This window comes from Wallemia mellicola (genome assembly GCF_000263375.1).
Source record: "Wallemia mellicola CBS 633.66 unplaced genomic scaffold WALSEscaffold_35, whole genome shotgun sequence".
NCBI lineage: Eukaryota > Fungi > Basidiomycota > Wallemiomycetes > Wallemiales > Wallemiaceae > Wallemia > Wallemia mellicola.
In genome coordinates this window covers 1-20,861 of record NW_006531992.1, presented here as the reverse complement: position 1 = coordinate 20,861, position 20,861 = coordinate 1, and the positions used below count along the sequence as shown (strand labels likewise).

The 20,861-nt window shown below is 39.5% G+C and overlaps 11 protein-coding genes and 1 non-coding gene across 12 annotated transcripts; 4 read left to right on the top strand and 8 right to left on the bottom strand.

Moving 5' to 3' along the window:
- Positions 1 to 40: 40 nt before the first annotated feature.
- Positions 41 to 2,097, bottom strand: WALSEDRAFT_70836 (hypothetical protein; the record flags this gene model as incomplete). The annotated part of the gene is made up of 5 exons (XM_006960747.1): positions 41 to 685; positions 729 to 1,788; positions 1,839 to 1,867; positions 1,914 to 2,017; positions 2,060 to 2,097. 5 exons carry the CDS (start codon positions 2,095 to 2,097, stop codon positions 132 to 134), a joined length of 1,785 nt encoding a protein of 594 aa, XP_006960809.1. The 3' UTR covers positions 41 to 131.
- A 95-nt stretch (positions 2,098 to 2,192) lies between these two features.
- Positions 2,193 to 4,369, top strand: WALSEDRAFT_61614 (P-loop containing nucleoside triphosphate hydrolase protein). Its single transcript, XM_006960746.1, has 2 exons — positions 2,193 to 3,784; positions 3,834 to 4,369. Exons 1-2 carry the CDS (start codon positions 2,203 to 2,205, stop codon positions 4,346 to 4,348), a joined length of 2,097 nt encoding a protein of 698 aa, XP_006960808.1. The 5' UTR covers positions 2,193 to 2,202; the 3' UTR covers positions 4,349 to 4,369.
- WALSEDRAFT_49449 (hypothetical protein) lies at positions 4,348 to 5,765 on the bottom strand. Its single transcript, XM_006960745.1, has 2 exons — positions 5,526 to 5,765; positions 4,348 to 5,480 (listed from the first exon to the last, which is right to left on the bottom strand). The coding sequence occupies exon 2, from the start codon at positions 5,297 to 5,299 to the stop codon at positions 4,388 to 4,390; it is 912 nt and encodes a 303-aa protein (XP_006960807.1). The 5' UTR covers positions 5,300 to 5,480; positions 5,526 to 5,765; the 3' UTR covers positions 4,348 to 4,387.
- A 60-nt stretch (positions 5,766 to 5,825) lies between these two features.
- WALSEDRAFT_66631 (hypothetical protein) lies at positions 5,826 to 8,491 on the top strand (the record flags this gene model as incomplete). Its single annotated transcript, XM_006960744.1, has 12 exons — positions 5,826 to 5,833; positions 5,881 to 5,895; positions 6,004 to 6,389; positions 6,435 to 6,566; positions 6,619 to 6,681; positions 6,730 to 6,873; positions 6,923 to 6,997; positions 7,043 to 7,264; positions 7,312 to 7,380; positions 7,428 to 7,502; positions 7,548 to 7,616; positions 7,665 to 8,491. 12 exons carry the CDS (start codon positions 5,826 to 5,828, stop codon positions 8,489 to 8,491), a joined length of 2,085 nt encoding a protein of 694 aa, XP_006960806.1.
- A 727-nt stretch (positions 8,492 to 9,218) lies between these two features.
- WALSEDRAFT_41735 (hypothetical protein) lies at positions 9,219 to 9,938 on the bottom strand (the record flags this gene model as incomplete). Its single annotated transcript, XM_006960743.1, has 2 exons — positions 9,219 to 9,293; positions 9,344 to 9,938. The coding sequence occupies 2 exons, from the start codon at positions 9,936 to 9,938 to the stop codon at positions 9,253 to 9,255; spliced, it is 636 nt and encodes a 211-aa protein (XP_006960805.1). The 3' UTR covers positions 9,219 to 9,252.
- Positions 9,939 to 9,952: 14 nt separating this feature from the next.
- Positions 9,953 to 11,140, top strand: WALSEDRAFT_70832 (hypothetical protein; the record flags this gene model as incomplete). Its single annotated transcript, XM_006960742.1, has 2 exons — positions 9,953 to 9,973; positions 10,018 to 11,140. The coding sequence occupies exons 1-2, from the start codon at positions 9,957 to 9,959 to the stop codon at positions 11,138 to 11,140; spliced, it is 1,140 nt and encodes a 379-aa protein (XP_006960804.1). The 5' UTR covers positions 9,953 to 9,956.
- Positions 11,141 to 11,150: 10 nt separating this feature from the next.
- WALSEDRAFT_61613 (hypothetical protein) lies at positions 11,151 to 12,076 on the bottom strand. Its single transcript, XM_006960741.1, has one exon. The coding sequence runs from the start codon at positions 12,062 to 12,064 to the stop codon at positions 11,186 to 11,188; it is 879 nt and encodes a 292-aa protein (XP_006960803.1). The 5' UTR covers positions 12,065 to 12,076; the 3' UTR covers positions 11,151 to 11,185.
- Positions 12,077 to 12,098: 22 nt separating this feature from the next.
- WALSEDRAFT_41734 (dihydrouridine synthase 4-like protein) lies at positions 12,099 to 13,108 on the top strand (the record flags this gene model as incomplete). Its single annotated transcript, XM_006960740.1, has 1 exon — positions 12,099 to 13,108. Exon 1 carries the CDS (start codon positions 12,110 to 12,112, stop codon positions 13,106 to 13,108), a length of 999 nt encoding a protein of 332 aa, XP_006960802.1. The 5' UTR covers positions 12,099 to 12,109.
- Positions 13,109 to 13,206: 98 nt separating this feature from the next.
- On the bottom strand, positions 13,207 to 16,205 carry WALSEDRAFT_30601 (plasma-membrane proton-e; the record flags this gene model as incomplete). Its single annotated transcript, XM_006960739.1, has 3 exons — positions 13,207 to 14,283; positions 14,333 to 15,997; positions 16,050 to 16,205. 3 exons carry the CDS (start codon positions 16,203 to 16,205, stop codon positions 13,207 to 13,209), a joined length of 2,898 nt encoding a protein of 965 aa, XP_006960801.1.
- Positions 16,206 to 16,611: 406 nt separating this feature from the next.
- WALSEDRAFT_34245 (hypothetical protein) lies at positions 16,612 to 18,162 on the bottom strand. The gene is made up of 10 exons (XM_006960738.1): positions 18,001 to 18,162; positions 17,884 to 17,954; positions 17,782 to 17,838; positions 17,721 to 17,737; positions 17,581 to 17,673; positions 17,498 to 17,533; positions 17,412 to 17,453; positions 17,339 to 17,359; positions 16,907 to 17,294; positions 16,612 to 16,854 (listed from the first exon to the last, which is right to left on the bottom strand). The coding sequence occupies exons 1-10, from the start codon at positions 18,155 to 18,157 to the stop codon at positions 16,654 to 16,656; spliced, it is 1,083 nt and encodes a 360-aa protein (XP_006960800.1). The 5' UTR covers positions 18,158 to 18,162; the 3' UTR covers positions 16,612 to 16,653.
- Positions 18,163 to 18,430: 268 nt separating this feature from the next.
- Positions 18,431 to 19,521, bottom strand: WALSEDRAFT_61611 (ribosomal protein S2). Its single transcript, XM_006960737.1, has 3 exons — positions 19,417 to 19,521; positions 19,251 to 19,364; positions 18,431 to 19,202 (listed from the first exon to the last, which is right to left on the bottom strand). Exons 1-3 carry the CDS (start codon positions 19,448 to 19,450, stop codon positions 18,469 to 18,471), a joined length of 882 nt encoding a protein of 293 aa, XP_006960799.1. The 5' UTR covers positions 19,451 to 19,521; the 3' UTR covers positions 18,431 to 18,468.
- A 699-nt stretch (positions 19,522 to 20,220) lies between these two features.
- Positions 20,221 to 20,319, bottom strand: WALSEDRAFT_t106. Its single transcript has one exon. It is a non-coding gene; the product is annotated as a tRNA-Val (tRNA).
- Positions 20,320 to 20,861: the final 542 nt, after the last annotated feature.

The window sequence follows — 20,861 nt, the reverse complement described above, 5'->3', positions numbered from 1 at the left end:
TGATATACATTTAATTGATGAACTTTGCTTAATGTTACATGTTGCTTAATACTGCAAATGGTATACTTGATGCGATCTTATTGATATAAAGAAGTAAAGAAATGAAAATGTTTGCAAAACAAACTAGCTAGCTAATATCCACGCATGGCTGGCGTATGGCCTGGTGGACCGGTAGTAAAGCCAGAATTTGGAGCTACCAGAGGATTTTGCTGCTGTGTTGATTGCGGATGATCGTGATAATGTACCTTTCCCTGGTTTGGTTGATTCTGTGTAGCTCCACATTCCCAATTTTCATATGCTTGAAGATGACCCGGTGGAGAAATACCAAAAAAGCGAGGTGGAGGCATATTACTAAGGTTTCTCTGCGTGTTGTTGTTAACACAGTCTAATCCTAATGCCACACTGCCGACATTCATTAGGTGTTGTGGTTGCGGTTGTTGAATCATTGGATATTGCTGTATTGGGATTGACCCTGCTGAAGGAAAACCCGGAGCTTCATCCTTGCTTGGACTGTCTTTAGATGATTGCTGGGCATTGGTCGTCGCCAAATTTTCATTCCATCTCTCGAGATCTTGAGGGCTGTAGAGAGGAACTAATCCTGCATTTGTGGTCATAAAACCAGTTGCACGCAAAGGTGCCATTGGGTGTGTATCTGGAGGTACTGTCATGTAACCAGCACGTACAGCTATAATCTGTTTAGTTTCATCAGATAAACTGGAATAACTCACCTGGAGCAGCCACCCCAACTCCCACGTTAACTTCATTGTCATTCGACGCAATTAAACCATCATTTGTCTTCGTTTGTGCCATTGGGTAGGGGTATGCATAAACCGGCTGTCCAAAATTAATAGCAGTCGGGTATGGAATAAAAGCTGGAGTTGTTGCAGCTGGGTAATACGCTTGATTAAATTGTTGACCGGCGTGTGTGAAACCATGGTAGTAAGTACCAGTTTGAGGTGGACCAGTTTCCATATAATTCATATTCAAATAATGGCGAGGATTCCTACCACTGTTACTCTTCGGTGGACGATTGCTGTGGCGTCTATAACCACCTCTTCTATCATCGAAAGACTGTTGGTGACCACCTCTAAACAGCTTCCTAGGTGGACGAGGATCGTAGTTTAGTGGCTGAGTAGGCGGCGTGAGTGGATAACTGGTCTCCATGGACTGATTAGCATTGTTATTCACATCAAGACTGAGTTGAGGTGTCGATGGTATCATGTTAGTTGGCGTATTTGGCGATTCTTGGGGCTGTTGATGATCGCGCATTTCAGGAAATGATTCAGAGCGCGTATTGAGCGTGAGAGATTTTGCAACATCCTCTGATAAATCAGCTGCAAGATCTAGTGCGCCCATATTCTTATCGAGCGTGACTTCATTCTCCTTCGAGCATTCTGAAGTGAGAGAAGGAAAGTTTGCAGTGTCGTTGAGTGGTAACGGAGGAGTATTATGACGATCGTGATGAACCTCATGTGCCCAACTAAGTTTAAAAAGAGAAGACTGACGGTGGTTGAACCAGGCAGCCATACAATCGTCTCTGTACTTGAATCTGATGACGTATTCACCCTGATTAGCGGACTCTTCTGGGACAAGAGCCTTAGATGGACCTGCAAGGAAGAATTCTATTTCGCCGTGTCTGCTGAAGAATGCTTCAATAGCTGTACTATCGATTGAGGGTGAAGAAATGCGTAAACTACGATTAACACGTGCTCTTTCCACGCGTAAGAGTCTGTCTTTGAGGTATAGCTTATTAGACTTGTTCAATGCGAGGTCGGCCTGAGTAGAATGCTAAGTGGGTGTAAGTGAGGCTGCAAGATAAGGCTGTGTGATGAACCAACTTGAAATTGAATGAAAGCGCCGAGTCTATCTTTGAGGAATATTAATGGGTGGCTAGATAAATATCTACAACCCACTCTGCTTATCTCTGTTCAACTTTACGTGATGTACTTTACCAAACTTAGAGAAGAGCTGAGTGAGTTTGTACTTCAACTCATCGTCTCTGAATTGTTCAGGAAGGCTACTATTGTTATCTCAGTCTTTATCGTGCTAGTCTACCCACTTTGCACAGAAGAGTGCAGCCTTTGGGAGTGGCTTCATCGTCGTATCAATTAGAGTTCTCTATTATTTAAAAAACTTTAGTCTTTTTTATTATTTTATTGATTCGATTGTTACACCTTTCGACTCCTACAGTCATCATCATCAATGTCGATGAAACCGTTACCACGCAACCGTAAGAATCCAGGTCTCGGTCGTGCGTTGATAAACAATCAACGTAAAGAGCCACCTAAGGATTCTCAAATGCATACGACTGACTATGCTATGTCTTCTGTAACACAAGAGAAAGATTTGGATGAATTTTTGAATACGGCCGCTATGGCAGAAACTGAATTCACTGCAGAGAAAGATAAGAATGTCACCGTTATACAGCACCCTTCAATTTCTGGTCACAACAATCCTTTCTTACTCAGCGAAGAGGAAGAACAGAAAGTTAAGGCGAAACATGATTTGAAGAAGGATCAGTTGAGGTTACCACAGAGACCTGAATGGGATAGCAGAACTACTCCTGCTCAATTAGACAAATCTGAAAGAGAGAGCTTCTTGAACTGGAGGCGTGATTTAGCTATGTTGGTAGAGAGTGACGATAGTTTATTACTCACACCATACGAACGTAACTTAAATGTCTGGAGACAGTTATGGAGAGTCATCGAACGCTCTCAACTCATCGTTCAAATCGTTGATGGTAGAAATCCTCAAATGTTCTGGGCTAGGGATTTAGATCCATACACCCGCAGAATGGGTGAAAAGGAAGTAAATTGGCGCACAGAAGGTAAACTTAACGTTGAAGGAAAGCGTTCATTGGTTTTGATAAACAAAGCTGATCTCTTGGACATTGAACAACGTGAAAGATGGGCAGATTTCTTCGATAAGCAAGGTATTAGATACGCCTTCTTTAGTGCTCTCAATGCATCTGAACTTATTGAACAATTACGTGTCGTTAGACAGGTCAGAGATGAAATCTTAAATGCTGATCAAGTCGCTCAAGTTGCAGAAGAACAAGAAAGACAAAGGAAAGAGTTAGAAGTACAAGATATAGTTGAATCAGCAAAGGAGAATGCAGTTGAGAATGGTCAACATCCTCCAATTGAATCTGCTGAGGGATACGTCTCCCATGCTCGTGGTTTACCTGTCAACGTCGACCAAGCAATTGATGCAGTCAGCAAACTCAAAACAGATGATAATGAAGAAAAAGAAACCGTCGCAGCTGAAGCAACTGAACCTGCTCCAGAAACTGCTCAACAACCTGAAAGTCGGAGAACTAGAGTATTGAATATCGTAGAACTTGAACAACTTTTCATTGACGAAGCTCCTGATCTTTCTTATCTCCCTGCTGGACATAAACTCACTATTGGTTTGGTTGGTTATCCTAACGTCGGTAAATCATCAACATTAAACGCTCTCCTTGGTGCACACAGAGTTAGTGTTTCTAGTACACCAGGTAAAACAAAGCATTTACAAACACACTTGCTTGGTAAATCCTTAGTCCTTTGTGATTGCCCAGGTTTGGTTTTCCCTCAATTTGCAAGTACGCGAGCAGAGTTGGTTTGTGATGGTGTCCTTCCTATTGACGATATGCGCGATTGGAGAGCACCTCTTGAGTTGGTTGCTAGAAGAATACCTAAGAGTGTACTTGAAGGCCTTTATGGTATAAAGATTGAAACCCGTCCAATTGAAGATGGAGGTGATGGTATACCTACAGCTGAGGAGTTAGCAACGGCATTTGCAGGTATGTAACAGTACCCTTTTAGCTAACAAGCATCTGACAAAACCACTAGTTGCTCGAGGATTTACACGTCAAGGTAGTTCAGGTGGTAATCCAGATGAACAAAGAGCTGCAAGAATAATACTGAAAGATTATATCAACGCCAAGCTCCTCTATTGTCATCCACCATCCGGATTAAATTCAGAAGAGTTTAACGCAGCGATGCGTAGACGTATGCAAGCCAGAGCGAGGGGATTGGGTAGACGTTTAATTGGTTCTGAGCAAGGAAAGGTACAATCAATGAAATCTTCTTCAAAGACGAGTAAACTTGATCAGAACTTCTTTGCACAATCTAGACCAGTTAAATTGACACCTAACGTTGTTGGAAAGGCAAATGAACAACATGGTGAATTTTCTCGTGTACAGATGTACCCGCATCAAGGTGTTGTTGCAGATGATGGTACTGTTCTTAAAGGTAGAAAAGCCAAACAAGCAATGGCAGAAGCTGGTATCGTAGTCGCATCATCAAAGAAGCATTTCAAGGGTGGTAAACGCACAAAGAAGAGATCAGGACAAGGATACGATTAATAGAGTGATGTAGAAGATAGTTTTTATTTATTTCCTTTTTTATATTTTCGTATTGATCCGTCTCAACAATGAGAAGGCAAGGAATACAAGGAAAACAGTAAGACCAACGGTGACTGGTTTTCTAATAGCATTGAGCAAACTGAGATTGTAAATAACGACGACATCCTGATTGTGTGCGTCTGATGCGTTTAATTTCTTGATAACAACAGTTGGTCTTCCAATCGTGTCGAGGTAGGTATAGGTAGTTTCATAATCAAGTTCAACTTCTTTGAAAGGAAGAATGACATCGATGATGTTCGCACCTTCCGGTAAAATAATGCGAGTTTCAGCTTTTTCTACAGCAACATCTCCTGGAATGTTACTGAAAGGAACGGTAACTTTGGTATCACCATTATTGCGTAAAGTGGCAACGTTACGGAGGAGAGTCTCGAAGCCAACACTGAATGAGTATTTCCATCCACCAAGTAGGGGGAAACGAGGCTTTACCTGTAAAACTGATGAGGAAGAAGTTGAAGGTCTAAAAACGCTCGTTGTAACGTTACCAATTTGATCAACGTAGAATGCTTCTTTGATTTTCGCAGGTAATCTCATCTCGAGTGAAGTTACGACATTAGTAGGAAGCATATCGAGGAAGGTTTGGGCTTGATGTGTCAATCTGGTGAAATGACCCTTAAGTGATGGACCGTTGTTGCGTAAGACTATGTCATCTCTATAGCTAGCTGCGTTTCCCCAATGACTCAATTCAAGGTGTCTATCGTAGCTCTCGTAAAGTAAACGTGGACCTGCCGCTTCGTATAAGATCTCGATAGGTGAAGTGGGTATAGAGTAACTCTCCACATTGTTCCATGGACCGTATGTAACAGTTGCACCATTCTTTACGGTCTTTTCAGCGTCAAACGTCATACCAAATTTCAAGATCTTCTGAGTTGGGGTACGAATCTTGATACGCATAGAGTTAGTGTAGTATGGTGAGATGACGTGTGTGTATGTTTTGTATAATATTGAATAAGCAAGGTCATCCTGTGATAATGACTTTGGAAGGTTCTCATTCAAGTTGTTGTAGATGGACTTGTGTACTAAATGTAAATCTTTGTGATTAGCTGGGAGATCAACGACTAACTTCTTGAAGTTCCTAATAAAACATCAGTAAATGGCTAATAAAAGACAGAAGACTAACTTCAACGTAGCGTCATCTTCCCAACGATAGGATAAGCTATCACCTGATTTCAATTTAACCTCTGTAAAGGATAAATGATGATATTCTTCTGGAGATAGTAATATCTTGTATGTGCTGTCATTTATATCACTAATGTGGTATTGAGTGGTAGAAGATATTGTAGATTGATGGAGATCAACGCTTCTCGTTATTTTATCATTTATTGTAGCTAAAACTACTGTAGATATCGTTAAAAAGAGGAATATTTTCTGAATAAACCTCATAGTTGTTGCTCAAAATAGTTCTTTATCTCTATCGACGATGTGTAAGTGATTTAAAATAAAAAATATAGGAGATGTACTAATTACTGATACAGCTGGATTCAATTTTGGTAAGATCTCTTGGTATTTAACTTCATAGACGCGTTTATAGTTTTATTTAGGACAAGGTACATCTTCTGGTGGATTCGGAGGAAACTGTGAGTGTAATACAACAATAGTAAGCATATTCAAACCAATCCGTTAGCCACACCATCTCAGTCTTCTGGTTTTAACTTTGGTGGTGCCCAAACACCTGCCAAACCTAACACACCAGCATTCGGTAATCAAGGTTCAACCACACCTGCAGCACCACCACCAAATACCGGTGGCTTCTCATTTGGTACTGGAAGCTCTGGATTTGGTGCTTTTGGGAAGCCAGCTACACCTGGTGCACAAACAGCACAACCAGCACAACCAGCTCCTTCAGGTGGATTATTCGGTGGAAGCAGTTCAACTACACCTGCAGCAGCTCCTAAACCAACAGGCGGATTCAATTTTGGAGGTGGTTCTTCATTTGGTGCTCAACAAGGCGGTGGTACCGGTTTATTTGGTGCATCCAAACCAGGTTCGTAATTGACGCATAGGTAGTATCTCTCTAATTATGGTTCAGCTGAGAATTCAACAACTCCATCTGCACCTGCACCTGCATCTGGTGGCTTTTCATTCGGTGCTAAACCTGCAGAAGCACCTAAACCAGCTGGTGGTTTAGGTTTTGGTGGATTAGGCTTGGGTGCTAAACCAGGTCAGTTGATATCGTCATACGGTTGTAAATGATAGCTTAACAAACCCAACAGAGGAGAAGAAAGAAGAAGCTCCTAAACCAGCCGGCGGTTTCACATTCGGTGCATCAAAACCAGGTAGGTATTTGCGATACGGAACTTCTTACACGGCTAAAACTCAAAAAGAAGAGAAGAAAGATGAAGCACCTAAAACAAGCTTGTTTGGTGGCGCTGGAGGGTTTGGTTCTGCACCTGCAGCTCCAAAACCAGCTGAGAGTGCTCCAAAGCCAGCATTCGGTCTTGGTGGCGGTTTCGGCGCTCCAAAGCCAGGTGAGTTGTTTTCGTATCCTGATACTATTTTTTTAATATTTCAATTCAGAAGAAAAGAAGGAAGAGCCAGCTAAACCTGCTGGTGGATTCGCATTCGGTGGAAATACCCTAGGAAGCAAACCAGGTGAGGTGATTTACTGTCTTTGAAACTTTCTAATAACAATAACAGAAGAAAAGAAGGATGAAGCACCAAAGCCAGCCGCAGGTGGCTTCACATTTGGAAATTTAGGCGGTGCTGAGAAGAAAGATGAGGCTCCTAAGCCAACTGCAGGTACATCTACTGGTGGATTCGGTACTTTGGGTGGATTTGGCGCTCCAAAAGAGCAACCAAAGGAGACACCTAAACCATCAGGCGGTTTTGCATTTGGTGGTTCTACTGCTGCTAAACCAGGTGGGTGGAATATGTAATTTCGACATTTCATTAATATTCCTCACCAGAAGAGAAGAAGGACGAAGCACCAAAGCCAGCAGGCGGTTTCTCATTTGGCGGTTCAGCTTCAAAACCAGGTAGGGATTGTTTAAATCAGCTATTATTCAATTAACCTTTTCTTAAGATGACAAAAAGGACGAGGCAGCTAAACCAGCTGCAGGTGGTTTCTCATTGGGTGGACTTGGCGCTTCAAAACCAGGTAAGACGAGCTTTGTTTTTCTGTTTGTTTCTAATACACTGCCAGAAGAGAAGAAGGATGAAGCACCAAAGCCAGCAGGCGGTTTTTCATTTGGTGGTGCAGCTTCAAAACCAGGTTAGAATGATAAAATATATTAAACTGTTTTACTTACATCGTCTTTAGAAGAGAAGAAAGATACTACAACCAGCACATCATTCCAACTAGGTGGCGGACAAGATAAGAAAGATCCATTATCAGTTAGCGCTTTGGGCAAATCTTCGGCTAATGCAGAAGTAAAACCTGCACCAACACCTTCTTTATTGCGTAATAAAACACTCGATGAGATTACACAGAGGTGGACCACTGAGTTAGAAAATCAACAAAAAGATTTCTTCAGATTAGGTAATGAAGTTAAAGAATGGGATGGTGTTTTAAGAGATAATGCAGAACAAATATCGAGATTATACAATCAAACAGTTAGTGCAGAACAAACACAACTAGCGGTTGATCAATCATTGGATTATATTGAATCACAACAGAAAGAATTAGATGAAGTATTGACTAGATATGAAAAAGAAACTGAAGAATTATTCGACGGTGATAGTAATCAATTACAATTAGGTGTTGCTGATAATGAGAGAGAGAAATCTTACAGATTGGCTGAAAATGTTAATGAACAATTAGATGATTTATCAAGAAATCTGAGTACTATGATTGATGAAGTTAATCTCTTGTCTGGTGGTACGAACAAATCTAAAGATAATGAAGAAGATGCTCAACAAGATGTTATTGCGCAAATTGCAGCTATACTTAACGCCCACTTGAGTAGTTTACAGTGGATAGATGGTACATCATCAGATCTAATGGAAAGAGTAAAAGAACTTGATGGTGTAGTTGGAAATATACAACAAAGTAAGACTTACACACCAAATACATCAACAGCAACGCCTTTACAACAGTCAAGAAGAGGTAGAGGTGGATTTGGTTTGAGTACTTTATCAAATGTTTAAATTGGTATATTAAAATGTACAGTCATCTGGATTCATATCCGCGAATGCAGAATAATTTATGTTTTTCCACGGTTCAGATGTAGGGCTTGATGATGCTAGTTGTATATTGCTAAAATTGTTATTCGTTGGCGAACTTATAGGATTTTGTTGATAGCCTGGTGAGCTAGATAATAAAGTAGATTTCTTTAAACCTTTTATTGGTCTCTGATGATGTTGTATACCAGACATAGAAAAATCCTCACTGTTTTCATTCTCTAAATCACTGTCACTATCTGTCGCTGGTATATCTTCATCTACTATGGTATTTGATATATTAAATCTTGTAGATTGACTTCGCTGTGGTCTCTTAAACGCAGTAGATTTATATGGTCTTTTCGGTGGTTCTGACATTGGAAACTTATTTGCTTTATTCTTTGGGGGCAAAGGTAATGGACTACCAAAAACGTCGTTTGAGCTACTTGCTAAACCTAGTTCGCACTGTTGTCTGGCTAAACTGAGGGTTTCTGAAGCTGATCTGAAAATAGATGGTGTAATAGGTGGTTCAATTGATGTATAGAGTTCACGTTGTAGCTCTACGTTCTGATTTGGAGATGATGTTGGTGTTATGTAGCCATTATCGACACTTTTACGTATTCTCATGCCAACGTTAGCCAACTGATTTGTTAGCAAGTTATCTGGTGAAGATGTTTCTTGATTTGTTTTTTGTTTTTTATCAGACATCATGAAAGTGGATATCAACAAGTAATCGTACAGTTATTTGTTTATTTCTTACTTTTATACAAAAATGCTTGAATAATAATAACTAAGAGTCTGTTTAAATATTTTTTATAATTAAATCTAAATAAAACTTACTAATATCGAAAGTAACTTGTATGATTGAACATAGAGCGAATGGTAATGGAGATGATTGTAAAATAAAGTATACTACTTTAAAAGAGTCACCTGCTATCCATCCCAATAAGATTGTGTACTTAAATCCTTCTAGTGACTTTTGTTGATAATTCTTTATTATCTGAGGTATTGGCAGTGTAGCTTCTAATCCGAGTGCTAAATATCCCAAAATATTAACGAAGATATGATATCTATGTAATATAAAGTATAAACCAATTAATAGACAGTTATAACTTATTAAACTAAGTACATATACGTAATACTTATTCCACTGCCAGAAATCTAAATATCTCGATTGATAAGCTGGCGGTGAATATCTTATACAGACGTATAATAACAACAAATGTGTTAATATTAATAAAATAGATTGAATCAATAGATTTATCTGATAATGCTCACCAAACCAGAAGATTATTCTCGTTGAGTTTGCAAAAAGCAATATACCACTTGTATCAATTGAATATCCTATATTTTCTTTACTTTTTATTATATAATAAATTTGTTCAAAATATAAAATTGAGGGCAATATCGCTACTAGTACATCCACCACTATCATCGTCGTTTTACTTGGAAAATGTCAAATAATAAAAAGTGAGAATTATAAATATAAAACGCGTAAAATTTACATTTTTTAGTGAAAAAACTGATGATTATATAAATAATGAACTAATTATACGCGGTTTTATCAAAGATAAAATCGATTTAAATCCGATGAAATCAAAAGATAGAGAGAAATTGAGTAAATTATTATTGAATTACTTAGATTTAGTTGAACAAAACGTTGAATTACGCGATGATCATTTGCAATTCTCTAATCAAAAGTCATACGAATTCGAAAGATTAGAGAGAATATTGGCGGAATCGGAGCAAACTAATAACAATAGCGCGAAAGAGATTGAACAATATAAGCATAAGATACATTCTTTAGAGCAGTCACTTAAAGAAGAGAGGGATGCTCACAAGACAACTCGTCATCAACTATCCCTATCAAAGAGTCTCACTCAATCAATTTCAAAACAAAATAATCAGGATCTGAAGCGTAGACAAGCTGAACAAGATAAAAGATCTGGTGTGTCGCTCTCAGGTCCTACCACTTCTGCTCAATCAGACGATTTCCTCGATCGAGCTTTACTGCAATCTAAACACTCAGAAGTTAAATTAACTCAAGAGAACGCTCAATGGAGAGATTTAATAAATGATTTGGGTGGTCATTTATCGGAATTAGCGACAGACGCAACTCGTAGGGTTGAATTACTAACAGAGCAAACAATTTCAATAGACAATCCACCTAATAAACCACCTAGAGCTACTCTATCAGCTATAAACCAAACAAAAGATAGATTAAATCTCTACATAAATGTACTCAAAACATCGATCAAACGACTATCTGGTCAGAAAACATTCAATTTTGTCGATGATTATGACTTTGATAAGCTGGATGTTATAAAACAAGATTACATCACAATAAAGGCGAACATAGACGAACTATTTAAAGGCACCGTTGGTACTATCAAGAGAAATCAAGATGACACTTCGGAGGGATTCAAACCGAGACGTAGTAACAGATTGAATTTGAGTGACTTGACAACAAATTACGAAGACAATCAAAACAATGAAGATGAAGATAAAGTGGTCGACCTGCAAGATACTCGCCCTACAAAAATATCTAAAATAGACCACCATCGTCGCTCTTCGACTAGACGTCCGAGTGCGGCAGCCGGAAATTCTAAACTAGCAGAAGCAAGAATACGAGGATAGATGTAACAATATATATATATAAAATGTTAAATTTGTTGTAATAATTTAATCTGATATAACTAATGATAAAAGAATTGGCGTTATTATTCCGGTCAAGAACAATGCAATGAATTGTTTTTTGTTTGTTGATTCCTCTAATTGCTCGCTTGTAGCTTGTGCGGCGACGAATAAGAATGTACCACCTGAAAATAATAAAGCATATCCCGGTATACTACTATCACTGTTATTAAAGTTCATCAATCTAAGCAAGAAGAAAGTCAAGAAAGCTGAAATTGGCGCAGATAGACTGAATATTAATATGCAAAGTCTATAAAGTGATGTTTTCAATTGTGGTCTTAAAGACAATAACGATGTACTTAATCCTAAACTTGCAGGTGCTTTGTGTATAGCAACAGCTAAAAACACGACGATTGAGAGACTATTGCTGCTGTTTGATAAACTAGCTGCACCTAAAGCTATACCGTCACAGAAGCTATGTATTGTCAAACCTGCTGTCTTAGAAAGTGCCTTCGCAGGTGAATGTGTGTTGTCTTCTATAGGTCTCAATGGAGTATACGACCGCATCCGATGTGGTATTTGAGGTTGTTGTGTGTGGGTAGCTGGCGATGTATGTACTTTCCCTTCTTCTACGTGTGAATTATGTGGTGCAATTAAAGTATCGATCAACAACATCAAGACGAAACCAGCTGACATTAATAAACCAACGATAGAAGAATTGCCTTGATTTGTTTCATAAATACTCTCTATACCTTCTGGGATAACGATTCCAAGTGCACTACCGACCAATAAACCAGCACCTAATGTAGCCAATTTCATTGTATTCTCTTGTTTAACTTTAAATATCTGTGGTGATAATGCTGATATTAGACTACCTATAGTAATACATATACAAATCAACAACAAATTCAAACTACGGGATGTCATTCTTGATGACGGTTGCGGTCATCTCATAAATTATCGATTGAGAAAATGTCAAAGACAGTCACACCAGCGGAATTAATTAATGAATACAACGCTTGGACAGTACAAGCTCCTATGGTTAGATACTCAAAGCAACCATTCAGAGAACTCTGTGCGAGTTACAATACCCATATTACATATACACCAATGATGCTATCTAAAGAGTTCGCTAGAAGTGAATTTGCTAGAGCTGCAGATTTTTCAACTTCCAATTCAGAGCGTGCTATATTCAACTTATCCCGAAGGAAACCTAATGGTGAATATGAGAAGACTACAGAACCAATTAAGGGTTGCTTAATAGCTCAATTTGCAGCTAATGAAGCAGTTACTTTCTCACAATCAGCTGAACTCATTGCAGCTCACGTTGATGCTATAGATTTGAACACAGGCTGCCCAACTCAATGGGCATACGAGGAAGGCATAGGTAGTGCTCTATTACGTAAACCAGAAGTAGTGGCTGATATTGTTAAAACCACTTATGATAGAGTGGGTAGCAAACTTCCCATTACGGTCAAAATTCGTATAGATAAAGAAGAACGGCGAACGGAGCAGTTGATTAAGAATGCAGTTATGGCAGGTGCTTCAATTATTGGTATACATGGAAGATATCGTACCCAGTCATCGACAACACCAGTAAACTTAGATGGTATCGCATTAGCACGATCTTTTTCATCAGTACCAACCATTTCTAACGGTGATGCGTGGTCCCTTGAGCAAAGTCTAGATATTAAAGATAAAACTGGTTGTAACGGCGTAATGAGTGCACGTGGTTTACTTGCAAACCCAGCGATGTTTGCAGGATACGAAGAAACACCAATAGAATGCATCGATAGATTTATAGATTTGAGTATGTCGTATGGTTTGCAATTTCCGCTTTTCCATAGACATATCTATTACATGCTAGAAAGCAAATTATCGAAAACTCAAAGACAAAGTTGGCATAATGTAATATCAACCGCCACAGCCTTAGACTGGATAGAAGAATATAAAGAAAGTGTATTATATTAATAATATATTATATGTACTACTAAAAGAATGTGATATGTTTAGGTGTATCTGTTTATATGTTCAACTAATACTTATTCCATGCATTTCCTGAGAATGATCTAGTTTTCAGAGTCAAGACCTTGTGTTCTACCGTAAAGTCTGTAAACATCTCTGTCAGAACGTTCGTGAACGATAGTAATACGCTGCAATTCGTTCATGAAGTCTTCGACGCGTCTGTCGATCTTGCCGCGTTGCTTACGTCCAACGTTATTGAGCCACTTCATGTTGTTCATTATGATATATGCGAGTGTACATACAACCATGACAGCGATAGAGAATGCCCAAACCTTAACAACAGTAACGATATCAGTGTGACCGTTGTGTGCATCTCTGTCAGCGTGGAACCAACCGAAGAGGGTGAAGAGAGTTGCGATAATGTCAACACCAGCGATAGCACCAGTGAGTTGCCATGATGGCCACTTAAATTCACCCTCACCAGTTCTTGTCAAGAAGATCAACCAGTTTTCAGTCAAACAAACTTCTAAGAAAAGAATGTGTTCAACACCACCCCAGTTTTGAATGACACCACCATTGTTAAGGAAGAGGGTACCTCTGAGAATCCAAGTACCACCTGCGAGAATGAAACCGAGAACAGTTGACATGATCCAAATCTTTGGAAGTTGCCATTCAACAGGTGTAAGGGCGTATGGGGCGTTATCATAAGCTACGGCAACGGTAGCCAAATCAGCGAATAACGCAATCCAGACAATCAAATCCGCACGAATTGTTTCGTTCATAATGAGAATTGAGAGGGTGAGGTAAATCTCCAAGTGAAGACAAAGTGCGATACGGTAAACAATGTAGGCCTTCATACGGTGGAAAATTTCTCTGGCAACCTTGATAGCAGTAATGATAGTTGAGAGACCTTCATCAAGGAAAACGACAGCGGCAGCTGAACGAGCAGCATCTGAAGCACCTTCGACAGCAATACCACAATCAGCCTTCTTAAGAGCTGGAGCATCGTTAACACCATCACCAGTCATGGCAGTTAAGTGACCACGGTGTTGAAGCATTTCTACAATTTGATACTTGTGTTCTGGGAAAACTTCACCGAAACCATCAGCGTTTTCAATAAAGTCGTGCATTTCTGAACCAGCCATTGAACCACCACCGATAAGTCTGTGTGAATCGTAGACCTGAAACCCTGTGTAAGTGAAACACATATGAAAATGTAATTTAACTCACATTTGTACCCATACCAAGCATCTTACATGTTTCCTTTGCGATAGCAACAGCATCACCAGTTAACATCTTTACACCAACACCAAGCTTGATAGCTTCACCAACGGTAGCAGCAGTGTCATGACGTGGTGGATCGAACATAGGAAGTAGACCAAGAACTTGCCAGTCACCGTTACCTTCTTGAACAGAAACACCAAGTGATCTGAAACCTCTTGAAGCGAATTCCATAGTTTGGTCACGGAAAGCTTGAGCGACTTGTGGTGGAGTTGCACACATCTTAAGGATAGAGTTTGGAGCACCTTTGGCACAGGTGTAAGTAACACCGTCACGTTCAACAATTGAAGTGATACGCTTTGAGACAGGGTCGAATGGTCTGAAATCCTTAGTAACCCAACCAGTTTTGAGCATGTCAGTAGCACGTGGGTATTCCTTGAGAGTAGAGATGGTGATCTTATCAATTGGGTCCAAAGATTTGACATTGTGTGATGAGGCGAGAGCAGCGACACACATCATCCAATCCATGTCGACACCTTCAGCAGTGTATGGTTCGTGAATAGACAACTTGTTTGCTGTAAGTGTACCAGTCTTGTCAGAACAAAGGATGTCACAACCGGCGAGGGATTCAATTGAAGTGAGCTTTTGAACAATTGCTTGCTTCTTTGCGAGATAAGCAGCACCGACAGCAAGAGTAGTAGTGGTAACAACTGGTAAACCAACTGGAACACCGATAACAGCGAAAATAAGTGTGTAAACCAACAAGTTGTTATCTCTTGGTTGAGCAATGTCAATGTTACGGAAGAAACCTCCAATCCAGACAGCGAAAAGGAAGACAATGACAAGAACGAGGAGAGTACCACCAATAATGTTCATGACCTTGACAAAGTGACCCTTTTCATTTGATCCAAGAACAAGAGCAGCGGTCTTACCGACGAAAGAGATTGGTGCAGTTGACTTCACACGTGCAAAGACCTTACCACGCTTACAAATGGTAGTGTAGAATGCCATGTCACCGTGGTACTTGTCGACAGCGAGGGATTCACCAGTGATAGCGGATTGATCTGCAGCGAGAATGGATGGACCTTTTCCATAAGAGTCTTCTTCGTCATCTGACTTCTCCTTCTTTGATTCGGCCTTGACTTTTTGAAGAATTTCAGTAGCCCTTGAACCGTCTTTGTCTTTGTAGTCGGCGAGAAGTTCACAATCAGCTGGAATAGTTGCACCTTCTTCAATAACAACAATGTCACCTGGGACGAGTTCTCTTGCCTCTACTTCCCTTTCTTCACCGTCACGGATTACAGTTGTACGAAGAGCAATACCTTTCTTAAGTTGAGCGACAATATCACCTGCTTGCTTTTCTTGATAGAAACCGACGAATGCGTTTAATAAGAGAATACCAATAATGACACCGAAATCGACCCATTCACGGAGACCACCAGCAAGACCGACAGCACCTTCCATAACGTAAAGGACAGGACCTCTAAAGAAACCAATAAATTTAAGAACTAAGTTCTCTTCTGGAGATTCTAATTCATTGAAACCAAATTGACGACGGCGTGGTTCAACATCTGAAGAACTGATACCGTGCCTAATGTCCGCGGTGTACCAATCTTCAGGTACTGATTTACCTTGTTGTCTGATTTCAATCTTTTTCCATGGCGCGTACCACGGCTATACAGAATTGTTAGAATATGTGCGCGCAAAGGAAGACGCGTGTACTCACTCTCCTGTAATGTATTTCTTCTGCTTCTTCAACGTTATCGTCACCTTTACGCAACTCGACATTTTGAATGTATTCGACTAACGCGTTGTATTCGTGTTGTGGACTTTCTTCTTGATCTTCATACCTTGGTTGCTTCTCCCCATCTAGGAATGACATAGCGAGAGAATATTAGTTGGTGATTGTTTTGTTCTAAGAGTTAAAAACCCATCTCAAATCCTTTGCCAAGGGATTTAGTCTCTTTTTTATTGGAATGTCTTTCCCTTTTAGGTAAGTTTATTTCATCATTTTCAGATTTTAGTTTTACTATCTTTGGTATTCACTTTGGAGCTCCAATTATTGGCTGATTAGAGCTAATTTACGTGCGTATATTATGAAAATTTTTCTTCTAATCATGTGCATCATTTCTGTCATATAATCTTGGCATGCACCTATGCGCGGGGTTACCTACAGCGGAGATTTTCCAAGAAAGAAAAAAAACTGATAAGAGAATTAATTTAGTATTTGTCAGTTGTCAGTTTTGATGACTTTAGTTACATAGTTTAACGTGTATGAATCTAATGAATGATAGTCTCTACAAAAACATAAAATAAGTATATTAGCAGATTTACTGCCTCTTGATTGCGTAGGTGTAATGTAGTTCTTCAACAATTCTGTACTTTGTCAGAGTCGTCTCTTTGGCAGCTCTCGCTATTATATTATTGATATCAGGCTCATAGTAACCTCTTTTAAGAAAAATGGGTATAAACGATCTAAAGAGATTTAATAGATCATCTGCAAATAAATGTGCGACGTGTCGATTTGGCAGCTAAGCTATGTCAAATTCTCGTCTCACTGGAAGGCATTCCAATTCTACTCACGTCAACTCCCGAATACGCCGGCCATGCACCTATACGTGCGTGGAAAACTTTACTCTTAACTTCATCGAATTCACCACTTGCTCTAACGTAACTTTCGAGTTTGTTACCATCAAGACCAGGATCGAGACCTTTTTCAACGAATAGCTGCTCAATCCATGTAGCAAGTGTACGACAACATGGTCCAGCTGTTTTTGAACGACTAACTGTAGTCCATTTTGGTTCCATGAGGAGTAATAATCCACCAGGTCTAAGTAAAGGTAAACTGTCTCTCAATAATGCTGGATAATCTTGTATAGCTGCGTATAAACATCTTATCTGTATGGCATCAAAACTTTCCGGCTGGTATGCTAATGTGAGATCCTTTGTTATGTCAACACATCTATAGAAACTGAATTGTGTGAGTTACTGAAGAGTACTGTAACAATTGCTTACCAGTTACGTGGCACTTGTCGTCTGAAAGCTAAGTCAGATGATTTCCCCAGGAAATAGAATAGATACCACCTACCCTCTTATTGGTGTGATACATTGTATATCATTACCATGCGTACTAACAATATTAATTGAAGTCTCAATCATTAAAGAACCACTCACTCTGCACCAGGAAACTGTTGAGCTAGTTCCATTGCCCTTTACCGTCTTGTCAGCGCTTTAGTTGTTGTAAAAGCAAAACAGACCATATACCAGTGCCTGCTCCCCAGTCACCTATGACACCCTTTTTGCCAGCTCGCGTAGTTCGAGATACGACTTCACTAAGTGGACCCCACCAGCTACGATATCTTAGTGATATGATGAGGTGACCAGTATGTAGACTCACAGACCACCAATGATGAACTACTGAGTGTTAATAACCATAATATAACACTAAAACCACTCACTTTAAACAGTTCATGCTCTCTATTCAAACGAAGATTCTCAGATTCACCTTGTGGTATCTAATAAGCTGTGAGTAAGGTACTGCCGGGCGTCCGCACACCCACAACGTAGACTTTATCATCATAAGCAACTTGTGCTAGATCGATAGGATGTCTACCATTTAACTTCTCTATTTCTATGACGAATTTAGCAAGAATCCATAATTCTTACTGGGAACACACCATTATCATTATTGAGGGTCGTCTGTCTATATCCAGTATCTATTGGTCTAAGCTGGTACTCTGGGTTGTATGGAAATGACTGTTGAGCAGCTGTCGACGTTGGTTCGGTCGCAGCTTTATATTGATTATAGTAGTATAAACTCGGGCTCTGCTGCATTTGTTGAGTTGATGTGGACTGTATTTGTGCTAATAAAGCACTAGCGTTCGTGAGATATTCCTTTTTGGTTTGTTCCGTCTGCTCTTCCATGAGCTCAGCACAGGTAGCTAGCTATGATGTTGATAGTAACAGTCGAAGGTGTATTTTTTATATAATTTACTTTTAAGATTTATTATTCAAGGGAAATACACTTTATTCCTTAATTCACGCCTATCGCACAGTGCACGCATCATACCCCTGACTACCTAATGGACAAAGGAATCCTGTATATAATAAATCTAAATGTATGCAACAGAGTGGGGTTTTATTAACTAGTTGATTTGCTTTCTTCTGCTATTCCTTTGTGCCTTCTGTCTGCTCTCCTCAATTTCCTTCCTGACAAGGAGACCTTCTCTTCCTGCCTCAGCGAGAAGGTTTATAATGAGTTCACCAGCTCTCTCACTGTCGTCATTAGCAGGTATAGCGTATGTTACACCCCTTGGGTCACCATCTGTGTCTATCAAACCAATAGTTGGCACTCTAGTCAAAGCGCACTCTCTGAGAGCATGTGGGTAGACCATCGGACTGCTGAAGATGACTAAATCTGGTAATGGAGGTGGTTGCTCTAGTTTTCCACCTGGTAAAAGTCTATATCTATTTGTAAGAGTACCTGGAAGCCAGTTGTTTGGCACACAAAAACCATTGCCTTCTAATCTCTCAGCTGCTCTCTCAGTTGCTCTCTTAACGATAGTTGTTTTTGTCTTTCCACCGACGAAAAGGACGATACCGTCGCGTTCAACGACACCTTTAACGACAGCAGCTGCTCTTCTTATAGCAATAGCGGTTTGCTCTAAATCGATAATTGATTGGCCATGTCTAGTACCATAAATGTAAGGTTTCATTGAAGGGTTCCATCCACTGTGATCATGTCCAAGGTGAGCACCTGCAGCTGCTAATGCATTAACAACATTATCGATTGGTTGTTGCGAAGTTGGTAGTCTAGTTTTCCATGGTTTGTATGCGTTTCCAGAGTTTTGAGTTGAACCGAGGTGTTCAAGCGATTGAACTGAGTATTTCATGAGAAATGAAGGATAACGGAGAATGATCTACTCACTTAAATCCTTTTGAATTAATCTTTGCTTTAAACTAAGTTCGTTACTGTCGTGCTCTAGTTTACCGTCTCTTGTGTAAACTACAGATCTTCTGGCAGATGAACTTAAATTACGAGCTATTGTGTTATATTAGTAAATTTAAGTTTTTAGTTTATTTACTAGCATTACCTGTTAATTTTAATCCTTTTGATATAACTTTCATTGATGGCTAAGATCAAGAGAGAAGACAATAACTTATGATAATTATTTTAATGTAATAGACTTAACGATAAAATATTGTATTATGTATACCGATTAGATGCTGAACTCAGTTTGTTAGAGTCTATCATGTAATTCACTCAATTACATATCTTAGTACACTTACAAGACTACCTTTTATTATAGTATGAATATCATATTTATTGCATAAATTCCTCTGGAGTAATTCACAGACTATTGGAATAGTTTCGGTGAGCGTTAAGGATATTGAGTAAGTTACTTACTATATACATCAACAAGCTTATATTATGAACAACATAGCCTAGACCTCGATTGTCGTATAGATGGTTAGGCCTGCTTTACAAACTCAAGTATGAAAATTTTACCAAAAATATAAACTCCTCAAGTAGGTATACAAGCAGTAGACGCCATGACCTACCAACCAGTATATTTCTGTTTGAATTTCTCATCGTTAAAGAACGCGACTCAGATGAATCAGTAAAAGCTTTTGTCGCCACTTCTACTTACGAACGTAAATCAAACGCATAAGAATACAGCGTCTAGAATGATAATATTATTTATTTAACAATGAAAGGGGTATGTACAATATTGGTAAACCACATGATAATGGGTTTCTTCAGAAGGTCTTTCGCTATGGACATCATTCAGTATTTCAATCTCAGAGACTACAAAAAAAACTTAAGATTACTATAATAGTATTCAAGTACTCTTACTCAAGAACGCAAAAAAGCTGTCGAGGAATACAAAAATATTAGCTCTCGGGCGGATTCGAACCACCGATCATCTGTGAACATATACTACTTAAATTGTAGTATTGTAAGACAGATACTATAACCACTAAGCCACGAGAGCCGTACTTTTGCTGGAAAATGAGAAAGTGTAGATAGGCCGCCTCGGCAACGTCATAAAAATCCACCAACGCCGGCGAATCAGGAGTGGCTAAGGCCAAATGTTGGAAAAACTTCTTAGAAAATATCAAACCAAATGAAGTCCATAAAGCAGCCAGATACGTGAAAAATGGTGGCATCCCGTCACCATTTGTGCCCCCTTTGCTTAAAACAGATAAAACCCTTACTGCTAGCCCAGAAGAGCAGGCTCAGACACTCTTCAAACACCTGTTACAAGGTGAAGACATCAATCCCACTTCGGCCCTGGGAACGCGACTCGACGATACACTTGACGGGTCTTTCCAGGAAATTACAAATTGGGAAATGACGGTGGCTATAAATAAAATGAAAGTTGGGAAAACGGCAGGACCAGATAACATTCCGGTCTCCGCCATAAAAGAATTCACGCCGATAATAGAACCCATATTGACAAAGATAGCGAATAGCTCCTTGCGCCTTGGACATTACCCAAAATGTTTCAAGGTAAGCGGCATGCATTGTGATTCC